This window comes from Antechinus flavipes, chromosome 3 (assembly GCF_016432865.1).
Source record: "Antechinus flavipes isolate AdamAnt ecotype Samford, QLD, Australia chromosome 3, AdamAnt_v2, whole genome shotgun sequence".
In the NCBI taxonomy this organism is placed as follows: domain Eukaryota; kingdom Metazoa; phylum Chordata; class Mammalia; order Dasyuromorphia; family Dasyuridae; genus Antechinus; species Antechinus flavipes.
This window is the reverse complement of record NC_067400.1, coordinates 465,141,052-465,159,219: the sequence shown is the minus strand read 5'-3', so window position 1 is coordinate 465,159,219 and position 18,168 is coordinate 465,141,052. Positions and strand designations below refer to the sequence as shown.

Genomic DNA, 18,168 nt, shown 5'->3' with positions numbered 1-18,168 from the left:
CTTTTTAAAAAAATTTCTCCCCTTGAGACCTAGAATTTCATTGGTGAAGGGAAGCAATGTGGCATAAACTCCTTCAGACTGGAATATCAAATACTACAGATTGACAATTTCTTAGTAATTTAGTCTTTAAAAACTAAATAAACAACAAGAGGTTAAATGACTAGGTGGATAGTGATACAGCTAGTCTGAGTCAAAGAAAGGACTAGAGTCCTTCATCTGTACTGATTTAGAAGTAATTAAGTACTACAGATTCTCAGAAATACTCTAAAGACAGAAAAGTTTTTTTAAAAGACTTTCTTTGATAGTATTTGTTAACCTATAACTATAAAACAAAAACAATAATTTGAACTAATATTGTCAAAAGAAGTTAAATAAACAAATCTACTTTTGATCTAGGATACCTTTATTTTTATTTTGAGAATTTCAAAATACATGTAATCAAAACCAACGCACACAATCTTTTCTAGAGCCAATAAAATGTAGATAGGTGTTAGAGAACAAGTGGACAAGGAAAGAAGTTGATGACAAGGCTATTTATAATGCTGGCACTGCCAAGTAGAACCTCAGAAATCATAATTTATATTTTGAAAATGCACACCTTATAAGCCAAACCTAACTCTTTATTTCACTTCTGCTTTAGTTAATACTAGGCTCATTCATATGTGTTATGAATGACACATTTCCATGAATGTGGTTTAACTGAGATGACACTATAGTTAAAGATAAAGTCTGTGATATGGCTATCATTATGGATTTGCTAAACCATCAGAACCAAACCAACATTTTAATAAGAGTTTACTGTGTGCTAGCCAATGAAGATACAAAAACAAATCAAATGATGTTTGACCTCAAGATGTATACATTTTAAAGGAAGCTTTTTGAGGGAAGGGACTCAACCTTTTTTTGGTATGCCCATTGCTTAGTATACTGGCTGGCACATGGCAGTTAATTAGTAAATGCTTACTGACTTACTAAAAAGGCTACATATATAAATTAAGTATATAAAAAATAAATCCAGAACAATTTGAGGGGAGAAGGCAAAAGCAGCTAGACAAGAAAGAGTGAGTACAACAGGAAAAGCCTTATGGAGGAAATGATATGTGGGCTAATATCTGAAGTAAACTTTTGTTGTTTTTTAGATGTTTTAAGTCATAGCCAACTCTTCGCGACCTCACTTGGAATTTTCTTGGCAAAGATACTGGAATGGTCTGTCATTTCCTTTTCCAGCTCATTTTATAATGAGGGAAACTAGGTAAGTCTAATAAAATTAAGGTGAAGACAATCAATATACATTCCTGGTATGGGGAAAAATGTGTGCAATGGCCTATAGAAAGAAAAGAGGCTGTTGGCTAGGCTGGAGATTTTGATATATCTGAAGCTTTAAGAGAAATTGTTCTATTAAACTAGAGTCTCCTAAAACCAAAGTAAGATTCTCCCATGGCACAATGAAGTATTTACATTTAGGCAGAAAGAACTGGGAAAAGCAGTGATTTCTGGAGACTGTAATTTGGCATCTCAGAAATACACTCAGCATGCATAATCAAAAAAGAAGTAACCCGAACCTCTTAAGCCACATTCAAGTTTAGTGCTCTGGATTGCAGGGTAATAATATTACAAAGACATAAAATACCTGAAAAGGGGCTAAAGTACATTAAGAACTCTTTAAAAGAAGAGTTTTTGTAAAGTTTAAGTTTTGTATCTTATGTCTCAGAAAAATGGCTTCCTCCAACATCTAAATCTTGTTCTGAGCAACTGTATATGATTGTCATGACTAAATTAAAACACAAATTACATAATACTGTTCAGTGCAAAAATATAACAAGGGTCATCAAAACAAATCTTGCAACTACATTATGGAAATTTCCTTTAATTAAAAATTCCTTTAGGATTTTACTTTAGGAAATTAGGCATAGTAAGAATATCATGAACTCTTTTCCTTAAAAATAAAAATTCTTAAATAGGCCATTATTGTATATTCTAACATTTTGGAGGTATACATTTATGAATTTTTGACAAGAACTAATACCGAAAAGTCTGGATGCTCCTGAACTAAATAATCTTTTTAAAAAATTTCAACTCTGTGATTTCACGACTCTGACTTCTTATTACTTTTATGTAATTATGGGTCTAAACTTAGTGATGGTCTATTGAGACAAAAAAACTGCTCTATTTCTCCAGTAAAAATTTAAAGAAAAAAACTTTTATAGTTCATGAAATACTTCATTGCTTAAACTCAATTTAAAAATGTGGAGATTCCATATTTCCTACAGTTCACCAATCATCTATTCTACTTTTCTACTTCTACACTTGAATTTTTTCACAGGTCAATGAGTGTAAAAAAGGTATACAGCTACAATCTCCACATCTCCACTCAACTATATCTGATTAAAATCATTAGTCCAGCAAAATTCTTACACGTGTATTTATTTATTGATTCTCCTTTAGAATATAATGGAGAAAGTATAATATATATCTTGAAAGTAGGAACTATTTAAGTTCTTTGAATTTATATTCCCTAACTTGTGCTTAGCACATTAGAAGAGGTTTAGAAATGCTTGTTGATTGATTTAAATATTACAATCAAGGATAATTTCTGTCTATATTTCTACTTTTCATGGTAATACAGGTATTCACAAAACATCTACTCTGTATCCAATAAACTATTAGCCATGTATCAAGGGACTCAAAAAATTTGGTTCTTCTCCTTGAAATATATTAGCTACCATTTACATAGTTATAAATATCTTATCTGATTTGCTCCTTAGGAGAACATTATATAGGAGAAACATTATTTCCCACTTTAGAGGTAAAAGCCATAGCTGACAAGTACTTGTTATTGTAAGGTTTACAAAGTGCTTTTCATATTATCTTCCTAAGGCATGAAGCTGACTGTGTCACTCCTTTATTCTAAAACCTTTAATAGTATCTGATTCTCTCTACTATAGAAAAGAAGCTACCTGACATTTAAGAATCTACAATCTGATTTCAGCCTATTTTCTAAAAATTATTTCCTATTTTCTGTGTTCTAGTTAAACTGGACTGTTCCACTTCCTATTTAAGGACATTCTCACAACTCATATTGTTGTGGGCCTGGAAAACCTTCTCTTTTCATTTAGGCCTTTCACAATCCATGTCAAGTGCCCCATTTTTCATATTCCCCAGTTCCTTCATCCTCAGTTCCTAAGGACTTCTCTTCCAATAAATTATCTACAAGTTGCATCCCAGACTGAATGCAAACTGATTGACATTAGGACTATTTTTTCTTTATGTTCTCAGCAAAGCATAACAAACACATTGTATACAGTAAATGCTTAATTAGCATATTTATTATCTGGACAGATCCTATCCTTATGCTCATCTGACAAAAGAATAATAAACTCAAAAACTAAAAGTTTGTGGAATGGTGGTCTTTGTGCTTTGGATTCTGCCTTGATTTTGTTGTTGTTTCTTCCTCTTGTGTGTTGAGGGATAAAGGAGTAAATAGAAGTTACTTCACTTTTGTTTACCAGATGTTTACCAGATAAAATTATTTCTCTTGATGCTCATTAACACTGTGAGGTACATATTTAATTTTGTTTTTTAGACAACTAGAGAATTCTTCCCCATTTTCTTTCACAAATTCACTTTTGAAATCTAGGTGCTTTCCTGTGCCTAAAATGGATAATCTAATATTTATTGCTTTATATAGCCTTTCTTGAAATTTTTTTTAAAAGGGGCAAATAAACTTTCGAACAACATTCTTCCCTCTATCCTTGAAAAATTTGTGCTTTACATGGACTCTTATCATATGAAATCCTATAACAGTACTAAGAGACTGGCTCAAAAATGAGAACCTAAGGCTCCCAAATTTTATTAAAATAAAATATAGGACCATGTTACACCAAATTCTTTCACTGTTTTGTAATTTGTTTTAGTAACGTTCTAGACATTAAGTTACTTACTGAGGAATAAACTTAGTTTTCTCAGTATTTTTCTTTCTTCCTAGTCTGATATTCTTCATTGTTAACATAAATCAAATCATTTATTTTGTTCACTGACTACCATAAGATTAGATTATTTGATTTTGAATCAATTATATACTGCTATGGGCCAAAATAGATTAAATAGATTAGGCTGGTCCTATAAGACATACATATTGAAAAATCATCATAGCTCTCTGCAATGAAGTAACTTCTATTTACTCCTCTATCCCTCAACACACAAGAGGAAGAAACAATAACAAAATCAAGGCAGAATCCAAAGCACAAAGACCACATTCCACAAACTTTTAGTTTTTGAGTTTATTGTAAGGATAGGACCTGTCCAGATAATAAATATGCTAATTTTTCTGTTTTCTGCAACTCAGACAAATTTAATGATTAAATACATAAACTGTTAGAAATTCTCTAAGAATTAAACTAAAAAAGTTTTTTTTAAAGTAAAATCTAGAAAACAAAAACAGATAAAATCTTAATTTCTCTTTAAATGCTATTCATTTTAATCACTTCAAAATAGGAAATAAAAATCAACAAAGGGAGACATTAATTATGCTAAAAATCTAATTAATCCATGCTTCATTAATTCAGAATTTGGATGGCATAAGGGTCAACCTTTGAATGTAGAACACATTTTATGTTCACTTCAAAAAAAAAAAAAACAACCTTTTATGCCTCAAAAATCTAATACCACAATTAAAAAAAAATATTACTCCTACTACTCTTCTTTCCATCCCATGAAGAATTATCAGTTGTTTTACCTCTTCTCTTAAATTCACACTCTGAATACCATGTTTATTTGAATTCTGATGGAGCTTCATGAAATTTTTAAAAGATTAAAAAGTACTTACTGTAAAGTATTGCTTAAACAGAAACTTGGTTGTTCTGAGGAATCTGATATTTGGAAGCTATCTTTCCCAACTGTTTTTATATTTTCTAAATGTCCCTGAATTAAATACAATAGATGCCTACATCCACAAATTAAACCATGAATAATTAAAACAGTTACAAGGAAATAAAGGTTCATTAATGTAATAATGTTTGTTTTCTTTTAAGGTAAGCTGGAAAAGTACACTAGTGATATTTAACAATTTAACAGTGCATTTCTTCTTAGGCTTTTTACAAAAGTCTTTAATGATCATTAAACTGGAGAGGGAAACTAATTTTAAACAATAAGAAATTTATGTGTAAAATTTTGATAAAAACATCAATAACTTATATCATTACAAGGTGAATTAATCTATCAACTAAATAAATACAGCTCTTTTCATAAAGATCAGGGTCAACTATTCAGTTAAATTTGTTTGATTTGATTACAAAATGAGGAAATATTTTTTAAGTGTTTCTAAGACCATCCTTGATATTTAATATATTTTTATGTGTAATAACAGTTGAACTTAATAATTGCCATTAGATCATGCTAGCTAACGAGATCAGCATCCAAGTTAGAAAATGTTAACAATGATAGAGAACCCAATTATAAATGGCTTATTTTTGAAAAAATTCAAAACTTGGATCAAAAGATACTATCAAAAAAGTACCTTTTTAACTTTTAAAAGCATTTTATAAAGAAGTCAAACCTGAACTCTCAAGTAACAAAAGCTGTATTATATAACAGTAGACATTTTAGAGGGAAATTTACTAACATATAAGTGCAAGCATTTTAAGTATAATTAGATGAAATTATTTCAAAAGTGATGCTCCAAAGACCTAAAATTTCCAATTCTTGAGTTACCTTCATCCTAGAATCTCAGAAGTCAAATTTATAAATGAATTTGTCATTCCTCATGACCCCAATATGTTAAAAAATGTGCATATCAAAAGACTTGTGTGAAAACAAAAGCAGGTTACAAGCCATGGAGCTCTCATTTGACATGTCCTCAGCTTTCAAAATACCATCATAGTATAACAGATTTTCAAGTAGAAGATCAAAGAAGCTCTTACTTTAGAGTAATTTACTCACCACTTCTTCCAACGCAGCACTTCGCCCAAAAGAACAAGTGAGATGTGTGAGGCAGTTAACAAAGGAAGAGAAGAGTTCATTTGGAATGGCAGTTAAAACATTGCGAGGGAACACAGTTATCAAATTGCTGATAATGCTGGAGATCCCCACCGCTTCAGAGTCTTCTATTTCAATTCTATAAATCAAAGACATTTTAATTATTGAGTAGGAAAAATGGATTCCCTTACACATAACCATCTATTCAATTTCAAAGATTAATGCAACTGTTTCATGCTAGCCATCAAATGCAGGTATACTTTAAAATGTCAAGAAGGAAAAAAAAGTTACTTATTATTTATTGCTGCTAACTGCAAAAATAAAAAGGACTAAAAAAAAAAGAAAAACTCCCATAATATTAAAAAGCCAAGTTATGTATACATACCCATTAATGGTATTCAGTAATCCCTCAATGAAATGTGCCAGGTAATCCACTTGAGAACCTTCATCAGGAAAGATGGGTCCATGAAGAGAAGCTAACTGGGCTAAGCACTGAAGTGAATCTTGTGCCATATCTGAATCTTCTCTGATTTTACGATGTACCTGTAAGAAAGAGTCACTGCCAATTCATAAAAATAAATTCTCTTTATCAAATTACATGTCTACCTTCCAAACAAGAAAGAGCTCAGACCAGCTGTTTATTTTTAAACAAAGTATTTAATTCCTAAATGAAAACACACTTTAAATATTATTTTACTCTCCAATGCACTAACTTCACAAGCCATAATTTTAAATATCTCCAAACTAACTATCCACAGTGTACTACCTACATTTTGAAAATTTAACTGTCTACAGCATGTTGTGTCTTAAAGAGAGAAACAGATGCCAGCCAGTCAGACATACTGCTCCTTCTAAAAACAGCAATAACGACAGTCATCTGTATTATGCTAACTATGCCTAGGCTACAGTCTTGCTAAAGTTAGTCATCAAGTTCAATCAAGAGTATATGGATGCTTCTTTATTGGAAGTAAACAATGAAGCTATGAAAAGTAAATGCATTACAATTCTTAAAAATGCACTCATTTATTCAAATTTTTACAATTATAATTTTCTTTTCCTAAATTTACCTTTGTTCTACAACAGTGCCATGGTAAAGGAATAGTGTACATCCATTTCAAAAGTCTGTACAAGTTTTACTTTAGTCATGCAAAACTTTCCAAACACCTACCAGTGTTCAAAAGACTACATTTATGCTAGATAAATCAGTATTGTTTATATTTTCAGGTAAATATTAAAGAGATATTACATTTCTGTCACATGATACAATATTATAAAACAAAGGATTTTTAATGTAGATTGCTTAATGTAGGCACCACAAAAGCACCTAACTTTTTGAGAATGAGTTAGAAACTAATCACACTTCACTTTTGACAATAAAAATGGTCATTTTTCAGTTTTGCTAAAAAATGTGAACATTTTACTAGAGATTAAGTTGGTCCTTCCCTTTTCTAAACAATTCTTACTGTATACATCATCACTTGTCACCTTACTGTTTTGTATGTTCAATCTATTTAAATTTGATTTCTCCAACTCTATATTTCTCAAGGTACTTTCTGTATTTTATACTTACTTTTATATCTCCCAGAATAACCCAGCATAGTGTTGGGCACATGTTTATCTGCTCAGCAAATACTTGATGAATGATTCTATATTCATCTTTGAACCTCCTTCAGCTTATAATTATTAAATACATATTGTAAAAACTCAAATATATTTGGAAGTTTTTAATAATTATTTTTTCTACTCTTGTATGTTAAAAAAAAATTTTGCTCAAGAAATATAAACATCCTTTGAATACATTCTAATACATCTAATGATGTTTACATAATAACTCTTTGTATAAATTAAGACATATAAGCAATTCCCATTTAGTGAATAAGTTATATAACAAAGTTTGTTCCAACGTGGAATTCAATGTGCATTTTTAGTTGCTAAAATCAGCCTGGACATATAAGAGGGTAGATAAATGTCTGCGGGCTAACCTAGGAACCCAATCTCCTTTATATCATTGTTTCTACAGGAAAATGTATTTCAAGTTCTAACTTAGAACTTGGATACAATGAATACATTGGTTTCTCCTACCCTTACTTCACACTTCCAATGACTATACTCCTTAACTCTCCCCATTCTTGCTTTCCAGTACAGCTTTTAGTCAACATGGCTGATTAAGAAAACAACTCAGGATGAAGGAAGACTACATTCCACAGTAACAGCATTTGTATTTCAAACATTTGTGATATTGCCCTTACTGAATTATAAACATATTACATAATTATAAAGTTAGCCCCATCTCCAAATATGTGTATAACAGACATTTGTGTAGGGTTTTAAAGTTCACAAAGTATTATATGCATATACACACAGATATATATATATATATATATATACACACACACACATATATATATATATATCTGTGTGTGTGTGTGTGTGTGTGTATAAACATATGTATATATGTATGTTTGCACATCACTAGAATCTCATTACAATCCTGTGAAGAAGTTACCATTGCTTCTCTTTTATAGATAAGGAAATGGAGGCTCAAAGAGCTCACAAGTTTTATTACCAGTCACACTGTCATGAAGTGTCAGAGGTAGGATTTGAGCTGAAACACTTCAATCTTCAAGTCCAGGACTCTCTGCAATAATTCACTTTCATTATAAAAGGCAAAGGGAGGTAAGGAGTGGGAAGGGAGAAGAAAATGCATGATGCTTGCAAAAGATTTCTGAACTCATTATGACGTACAAATGGAGAGCTGTGTGATTATTTTTGTTTTCAAGTTGAAATATAAAATTATATTCAAAAATATTAAATAGAGCTAAACATATATCCTTACCTAAGGAAATATTTTTTATGTCCAATTGAAAATTAAGTCATAATTTATCTGATTAATCCCTTAAAATACATCTTAAGATAGAATTAATAACTAGCTATAAACATTACACTTGTCAATACAGCTATGCAAGAAAGAGTTAACTTCCAAACTCAAAAAGTTATTTGCAATGAGGCAATTCACAGCTGACAGCAGCAGCTGTCTGGTTTGTCTAGACAGCTGTTCAGATTTGGTATAGCTGTTTCGAGTTCTGCCAGCAAGTTTTTCACCTTTTCAAAAACTGCTGGAGCAATATCAATTTTCAATCAAATTAAATAAATCTTTATAAAGATATAATCTTGAATACATTCCAAAATAATTTATTTCAATTGAGGCAGACAATTCAAGATTTATTTACAATTAATCCATTAATTTTGACAATGTTTTCAGCATATTATTTTTATGAATTGCAAATGAAAATACAAACTGATTTATGTTAAATCTGAAAATGACAAAATCATCTATGTTTACACTTACATAGAACAAAGAATTCATTTCAACAGCTGCTGAATGTGTACTAGATAAAACTACAATGCTTTTTCTTTAACTTTCAATGATTCCATCTCATCAAATGGGAATTCACCAGCAAAGAAAAGGAATATATAAACACTGGAAAACTACAAATGGAAAAATCTTAGTCTTTAACTGTACAGTTTACCATTAATTATCCAATTTATGCTTTTATAGTACAATTGCAAATTAGCTGAAAAATGCCAATAAACTTTTTCATCTTTAACTGTAAAGATGGAAAACATTGAAATGCAGTATTTATTTGATATTTTCAGAGTAGTATTTAAAACAGAAAATTACTCAATGATATTATAGTTTAAAACTTGAAACGTGTATAAAATATACAAAACGTAGATTACTCTTAAATATATTAAACTTCATGAAATAATTACATATCAAAGACATGAATTATTTTTTAAAATTTAGATTTAATTGACTCAACTGAAAGTCAGAATGTGAAAAGAAATTAAAAAAAAAAACTTCAAACATTATCAAATAGGAAGATACTTACTGTAAAGAAAAGATCCATAACTCTGCTATCCAAGAGGGTCTCACGCCAGGACTCTGTTGGCTTTAGCATCACATTTTGTGAGGATTCAAACATAGCTATATAATGTCTACCCAGTTATCTGGTGTCAAGGTCAACAATAACATTCTTACTTTGTTTAAAAAATATGTATATCCTGGATACAACAGGATCCATTCAGAAAGAATGTAATGGAACCAGTTTAAGCCTCTTCACATACACTGCATAATTCATGCATGATGCCAAGGAATAAAAGGTATTAAGTACTGGAAAAAAGAATGCTATAGGCATGTAAGATAACGGTTTGATCATAATTATGTGACATACCAAAGGGATAAATTCACTTTTGATAAGTAGGACACCTAATGGGCAAGAAAAAAAAAGGCGGAACAACAATTGCAACTAATAGGTGTCAAAATTTACATAAGAAGGGAAATAATTTTCTACAAGTTTTTCCCAACCATTAAAGCCAACAAGCTTTATGACAAGTTTTAATACATGAAAATGTGTATCTCTGTGAATCTAGCTGCAAGAATCACTTGATGAAGTGAAATATGCAAATATTAAAAAAGAACAAATCACACACACACACATCATCATCATCATCATCATCGGAAATTCACTTCATTTTAATTCTAAATTAATTGAAAACAGCTACCATCATCATCATCATCATCATCATCATTGGAAATTTACTTCATTTTAATTCTAAATTAATTGAAAACAGCTACCATAAAAAATATTCTATTAAATTATCAATCATTGCAAAGAAGCTTGAAAACTTAATTTGTTATTCAATATTACTTAATGACATTATCATGCAGTGTTTTTCTACCCTATAACAAAATAAATTTCTAGCAATTATAAACTGACCAAAGAACATGCATGGGCATTTCTGAAGAGAACTTTCCCAACAACATTTTTATAAATAACTAAACTTCTTTAAGAATTTGACTATGATCTAAATAGCCAATATCTGGATATGCTATCTGGATATGCTGTCTTGTTCATGTTCGACTATAAAATTTCAATTGAGACAATTCTCTGATCATTTAGTAATCCATATGATTACTTACAAAAATAAGACAGAAATTCAAAGAATATGCTAAAATTTCTACCATCACATAACTATAAAAGTAAAAAACAATACTAATGAAAACAATTTGAAATGACTTTTTTTAAAAGCATGGCTGTTTATTTTGTTGCTTTTGAGATAGTTTTAACACATCTGTTTCTACATGGGGGAAAATACTTTAAGATTTGAAAGAATAACTCTTGTTTTTCACAGGTACAGAACTCCAATAATATTACCTATCATATCACAGGAAGTAGGTGAATTTGGAAATTTGAAATTTACTTCTCTCTTATGTTCCCTATAGTGGATGTTTTCTGATATAACCAAAAAAAAAAAAAAAAAAAAAAAAAAAAAAACCAAGGAATAAAAGGGAAAAGACAAAGCTAGAAGTACAAATTATTTTTGAAAATAAAAATAAAAAAACAACCTAGCCACTCTGATCTACAGCATTAGCTATAAAGAATTAAGTTCTATAGTAATATACCACCTTAGAAATAATGGCATTAAATATCCTTTCATAAGAAAAAAAAATCTAGATCATTAAAAGCACTCTGCAATATTAACAAATACAAGAAATCTAACCCATTCTGTCTATCTGTGAAAGACAGAATGAAAGTTATGGTTAGATCATTCTCAAATAAATGGAGGTGGTCATGATTGAAGGTAGATAGAAGATAGAAGGTAAATAATATATTACCAATAAAGTGCACATCAAATTGTATTATACACATCACCAAAGACTTGTTTGATGAACAAGGAAAAAGGCCAGTAGGGAAAACAAAGGACATCAATCAGAGAACCTAAGTATTGCAGTGATACCTGTAAAAGGTCTCTATCATGTGGACCTCTAGCCTTTGTACTGTGGAACTATGGGACAGCCAAGAATAGACTGTCAAAGGTAAAAAGATATGGAAGCAGGTAGCTGCCCAGCTAAAGGAAGCTTTTTTCACATGGCCAAGATCACACATTCACTGAAATGAGTAATTAACTTTTCACTTCCCATCTTATAAACCTGCTTTAGTCCAAGATTACTTTCTGTACCTCACTTGCAACATTAAACATATAGTAACACTTGGGAAATGAATATAAACTGCTTGCAGTTTTGTTTTTCTTCCCGGATTATTTCTACCTTCTGAATCCAATTCTCCCTGCGCAACAAGAGAACTGTTCGGTTCTGTACACATATATTATATCTAGAATATACTATAACCTATTTAACATGTATAGGACTGCTTGCCATCTGGGGCGGAGGGGATGAAGGGAGGGAGGGAAAAATCGGAACAGAAGTGAGTGCAAGGGATAATGTTGTAAAAAATTACCCTGGTATGGGTTCTATCAATAAAAAGTTATTTAAAAACAACAACAACAACAACAACAACAACAACAAAAAAAAACATATAGTAACATTATAAAAATTGAAGTTTAAAAACAAGAAACAATTAAAAAACAGTATTTTTACTTGTTTTTCTAGCTTTTTCCCTCCTAAAGAATCTTTCCTGAAGCCAGTAAGAACTATACAACTGAAAAAATACAGAATACTTTAAAAGCAAATTACTCCTATCATGTTCAACTTTTATTACTGTTACTTTCCTTTCATTCTTGTTAGAGCAGTATTACTAGACAGTCATTTAGGAAATATTTGCTGTGTGCTAAACACAATTTGAAGCACCAGGGATACAATAAAAGGTAAACAATTCCAACCCTCAAGGAACATACATTTCAATGGAGGAGATACAACATGTATAAAAATAACTAGGAAAATACAAGATATAAGTAATTTGAAAGAGAAATAAAGGGAGCCATTATAGAGGGGAGAAGCCAAGTCTTGAAGAAATTGAGGGAAACTAAATGGTAAAAATAAGGGAACAAAGAATTTCAGCTTCATTGAAAAGCACAGATATAAGAAACAAAGTGCTATACTCAAACAACATAAGTAGGCATGTTAAATAGACTGTATTATGCATGCAACGGAGTAAAGTGCAATTAGACTGGAAAGGTAGAAAAGTGCTAGATTAGGATCTTAAATGCCACCAAAACCTGAGATTTGATCCTGGAGATAATAAGCAGCCACTGGAACTTACTGGAGCATGAGGATAAGCTATACTTAAAAAATATTGCTTTGGCAACTGAGTGAAGTTGCCTGGAATAGGAAAGAACTTGAGGTAGGGAAATCAGCTAGCTGGCTACTGCAATAGTCTAGGTATGAGGTCAGGAGGTCTAGATCCCAGCAAGTAGATGTGAGTAAAGAGAAATGAATATTCATAGAGACAACAAAGATGTGGATGTTAAGAAAATAGAAACCACAAAATTTGGCAATTGACTGCAAATGTAAGATGAGAATGAGTGACAGATCAAGCATGACATCAATTTCAGCAATAGGAAAATCTGGAAATGGGGATAGCTAGGGGTGAGATGAGAACAATGACTCCTATTTATGGACATGTTGAGTTTAAAGTACAGTTCAAAATATGAAAAATGCTTGTAACTACAGTTCAGAAGACAGAGGAAGGATGGATATTTAAACCTGGAAATTACAGGCACAGAGTTGCTTATTAGCCCCAGAGTAACCAATAAAATAAGAGTACAGAATCCAAAAGGGAAAAGGACCAATAGAGAGACCTGAAAAATGTCAATAATTAATGAGCAAGATAAGGATAAAGAACTAGCTAAAGGAGACTGAAAAGAAGCAAGTGGATAGATAGGAAAACCAGAAAAGTATAGTGTCCAAAAAAACCAACCAAAAAAAAAAAAAAAAACCCAAAAACCAAAAACCAAAACAAAACAAAACAAAAAAAAAACTTTGACAGGAAAGAATATCCAAGAGGAGATAACCTAGAGCATTCAAAAGCTACAGAGAGGTCAAGAAAGATAAGGGCTGGGAAAAAGTTATCAGATATAATTACTTTGAAGAGGGTCATTTGAGATGAGCTGAGTTCAAAAGCAAGATGTCAGAGAAATAGATGTTAATATCCTGTGTATCTATCACCTGAAAACTACTCTCTCATCTATGTGACCATTATTATTTTTTCTTATTTTCATCACTGAAAGTATTTATCCATGTACATGTCAAATTGTTATACTAAGCGGTATACAAGCTTTACTAAAAATATCCTGTATTTTCCCTCTAGGTCAGGGATTTTTAATCTAGGGTCTAAAACCCAGAGATAAATTTTAGGTAGTCAGTGAGCTTAGATGGCAGGAAAATTGCAGCTTTAGTTTCATTAACCTAGGCAGCTGGATAGAAAAAGTGGCTAAGGCATTGGCCACAGAGTTAGAAAGACCTGAATTCAAATCCTGCCTCAGATACTAGTTGAGTGACGTTGGGCTAAGTTACTTAATCTCTGTGGCTCTCAATTTCCTTCTTCATAAAATGAGAATAACCATCACCTAATTTCTAGGGTTATTGTAAGGCTCAAATAAGTTAATAATTGTAAAGCACTTACCAGAGTATCTGGGTATACAGGTAGGCCTTTAATTAATGCTAGCTCCATTCCCTTTAACATTTTCTTCAATTATTTAAATTATTCTAAGAAGGAATCAATAGGCTTCACCAAAATTGCCAAAATAGTCCATAACACAAATTTGGTTAAGAACCCTACATCAGACATCCATAATCAAATGTAATTTTAAGGGTTATCATAGAACTGTAAGGGATCCTTAACTTTACCTCTAAGACTTTATATTAATTAGTGGCACATCAGACAACACAAGGCAAATAGATAAAATTAACTGTGTACCTTTTAATAAGCCATCCAAAATAAAAATGTTTCATCACTATATTAAGGATGGCAGAGATAAAAAAAAAAATTTGAAGACTGTTAATACTGTACTATTAAACAGTACTGTAAAAATGGAAATCAGTTCAATTCATAGTCTAAATGATTAAAGAATTCTCTTGATCTCCAACTATTATTTTTTTCCTGAGGAAAAAGATAAAAAGTATTAATATTTTGCAGAATGACAGCTTATTTGTACTTCCAACTACTTAATTTAACTAGTAACACAGGTATACAACTACAAATATAGTCTTTTAAAAATTTCCTAATCTTTTCTCGTACTTTTTTCCTGTCTCTTGGTCTGTTTATATATGATCCCAATATGCCTACAATGAAGTTTTTCCTCCTTATTTTTAATAGCAAAGTCTATCATCTTTATTTCCATTTCCCTTCCCATTTAAAAAAAAAACTTCCTGAAATGACAGAAATGAAACTAAAATAGCTTTTCTGTTATTATAGTGGCTACTTACACAACCCCTAGAGCAAAGGTTCTGATGCCTGAATTCTTAACGTAACAAAAGAAAAGCCATTTTCTAACTGTCATATAACTTAAGGACAAATGAACCAGCATAGGCCAGCAAAACAGAATATCAAAGGAGAGACAATTTATTTCTATAATACCTTAAAGCATTAAAATTTTTTTATTCTGTTTATTGGCTTGGAGAGAGAACTGTGACACAAATATATGTTGCAGCATCTCAGTTTGCAAACTAGCAGTCTAGAAAAAGAAAAACAAAATAGAGATCTAGAGTCATGGATTCAGTCCCAGCTCTGTTGCTGGTGGTACCTTAAATAAGTCCTATAAATTCTTTTTGAGTCAATTTCCCTAACTATAAAATGGTCACCTAACCCCCCAAAAACATAACATTATACTTCAAGGACAAACAATTCTTGGATAATTGTGAACTACTTCAAATATATTTTTATTTTTTTTATGCTGAGGCAATTGGGGTTAAGTGACTTGCCCAGGATCACACAGCTAGCAAGTATTAAGTGTCTAAGGCCACATTTGAACTCAGGTCCTCCTAACTTCAGAGAGGTGCTCTATCCACTGCACCACCTATGTGTCCCACTTCAAATATATTTTTAAAAGTAATATAAAGGACTCATCATGGAAAATGTTGTCTACATTCAGAAAAAGAATCAATGGTATCTGAATGCATAGTGAAGCATGCTATTTTTTACTTTTTTTTTTTTTTGAGGGGGAGGTAATTTTTTTTCCCTTTTGGAAAACCTTTTGGTCTGTTCCTTCTTTTACAACTTGATAAATGTGGGAATATGTTTTACATGGTTATACATTCTAACCTGTATCAAAGAAGGAGAAAACCTGGTACTTAAAATTTTTTTAAATGAACGTTAAAAATTATCTTTACATGTAATTGGAAAAAATAAAATACTGTTAAAAAATGGAAAATCTGGATTTAAAATTCCATTTTTATAGTCCTACTTGCATGTTTTTGAGCAAGGCAATTACTCTGTCTCTGACATCTCTCTTGAACTCAAAAGATAAATCACAGATTGCAATCTGCATTGCTATAGAAAAATTCTTGCAACAACAGTTACCTACACTGGTACAATTATTGATCCTTTTGTGCAATTGTATAATATTTAATATTATTGATATGATTAATATTAGTAACAACCACTTTAACCATAAATTAGAGAAATCCTCTTCTAAAACACAAGCACAAACACAGCACCAACGAACTCTGCTCAGAGCACTTTTGTTAATCTACAAAAACTATCAATATGCCTGTTATCAAGAATGCATATCTGATAGTCATTGTAATGGAAAGGAGAAAGAGTAAAAATAATGAAAACTAATGCATTTTATTAGTAATTAGCACCTAACCACCGTTCAGTATTAGGACACTGCTATAGCAAAGTTTTCTATCATTATCAATGTTTTATATTATAAAAAGCTTTTCTGGCAACAATAGGAATTTTTAAAAAAATATCAACATATTGACACAATATCTATCCACAGCTTTAAATGAAAAAATTTTAAGATTAGTACAATTTTATTGTCAAATCACTTCTATCACTACCTCCATCTATTAGTAATAGAAATGACACCATTTTTTCTGTTACCATAGCTATAAATTTACTGCAACTTAAAACCATGTGATCCCAATTATCATAAATCTTTAGAGGAAGGGGAACTGGCTTGTGCAATAAGGCCTCACCTGCCTATTTTCCAGCCCTTGCCATGGATGAAGCTGACCTTACTGATTGAGTATCTCTGATCTAGGTGAAAGTCTTTGTATCTCATTACCATCCTTTGATCCTTTCAGTTTTCCTCCAGGAGATTAAGTTTAAAAAAAAAAAATATGGCCAAAACCAAACCTGATCCTCGGAAATAGAATGCCAATAAAAGGCACAGTAATAGAACTGGAAAAAGAAATATTTCAGAAGCAACATACCAGGGACCCCTGCCAAACATTCTTTGTGCAAAATAGAAATTCTATGGCATTGTCATTTATGATTAGCACTGCCAAAATCCTCAAGCATTTATGAACACCAGGTGAACTAACATCTGAACAGTATTAATATCAAATAAGTGTTCAAGTAACTGAAAAAATAAAGTCACATTGTTTGTATTTACAAAGCTTTCATATGAATACCCTAATACAGTAAGTGCCACCTGTACATCAGAATTCAGTAATATCAGAGGCCCACATATGACCACGAATAGCTACATTAAAAACAATAAACTACCTTTCAATTTTGAACTATTTAAAAGCAACTTTGGGCTTAGTGCTACATCTATGAGTCTTAAATAAGATAACCTAAAGGCATAATACATATGACAGCAATACTTATTATAAGTGGATTTTCCTTACTACATAAAATAAATTTAAAATGGCAGTTTATGCCCTCTGGTGCTTACATGGCCTTCGGAATATAGTTTAAGACTTGGGAGTCAGAAGACCTCAGATCAGATACTCCCTCAGATGATTATTTATTAGCTGTGTGGTCCAAGGCAATCACTTAACCTTTCAGCTTCAATTTCCTTTTCTGAAAAGGAGGATAATAAAAGCACTAATTTCACAAGGTGACTAAGAATCAAATGATTTAAGATATACAAACACTTCGCAAACTTTTAAAGAACTATATAGAAGTGATCTACTATTACTACAGAATTGAGAAAAATGTTTCATGCAAATTTAACAATTTAGTTGGCAAAGAAAGCACTTTGTTCACAGCCACACTGGGTAAACAGTTCATGTGTTGTTGCAGTCTCCATTTTAGAGATACCAAATTTGAAATTGAGTTATTTTAGTCATTTTATCCTTCCCCCACCAGCAAATAACAAGACTGAAATTTCAACTTAGGTTTTCTAACCAACAAGTGCAGGAAATTTTAATTTCCAATGCCTCTAGCAGCATTCCCTGACAAGCTCACCCCCAACTTTCATAATGCCACTTGTTTTTTT

General features: G+C 31.3%; 1 protein-coding gene across 1 annotated transcript in view; it reads right to left on the bottom strand.

Annotated features, from left to right (window-relative positions):
- The window catches only part of XPO4 (exportin 4), a 119,087-nt gene that overhangs the window by 35,444 nt on the left and 65,475 nt on the right, over window positions 1–18,168 (bottom strand). Inside the window, exons 7-9 of the mRNA XM_051986606.1 lie at window positions 9,867–9,979; window positions 6,359–6,516; window positions 5,938–6,112 (exon numbers count right to left, since the gene is read on the bottom strand). Coding sequence (XP_051842566.1) covers window positions 5,938–6,112; window positions 6,359–6,516; window positions 9,867–9,979 — 446 coding nt within the window. The remainder of the gene's footprint in view (window positions 1–5,937; window positions 6,113–6,358; window positions 6,517–9,866; window positions 9,980–18,168) is intronic.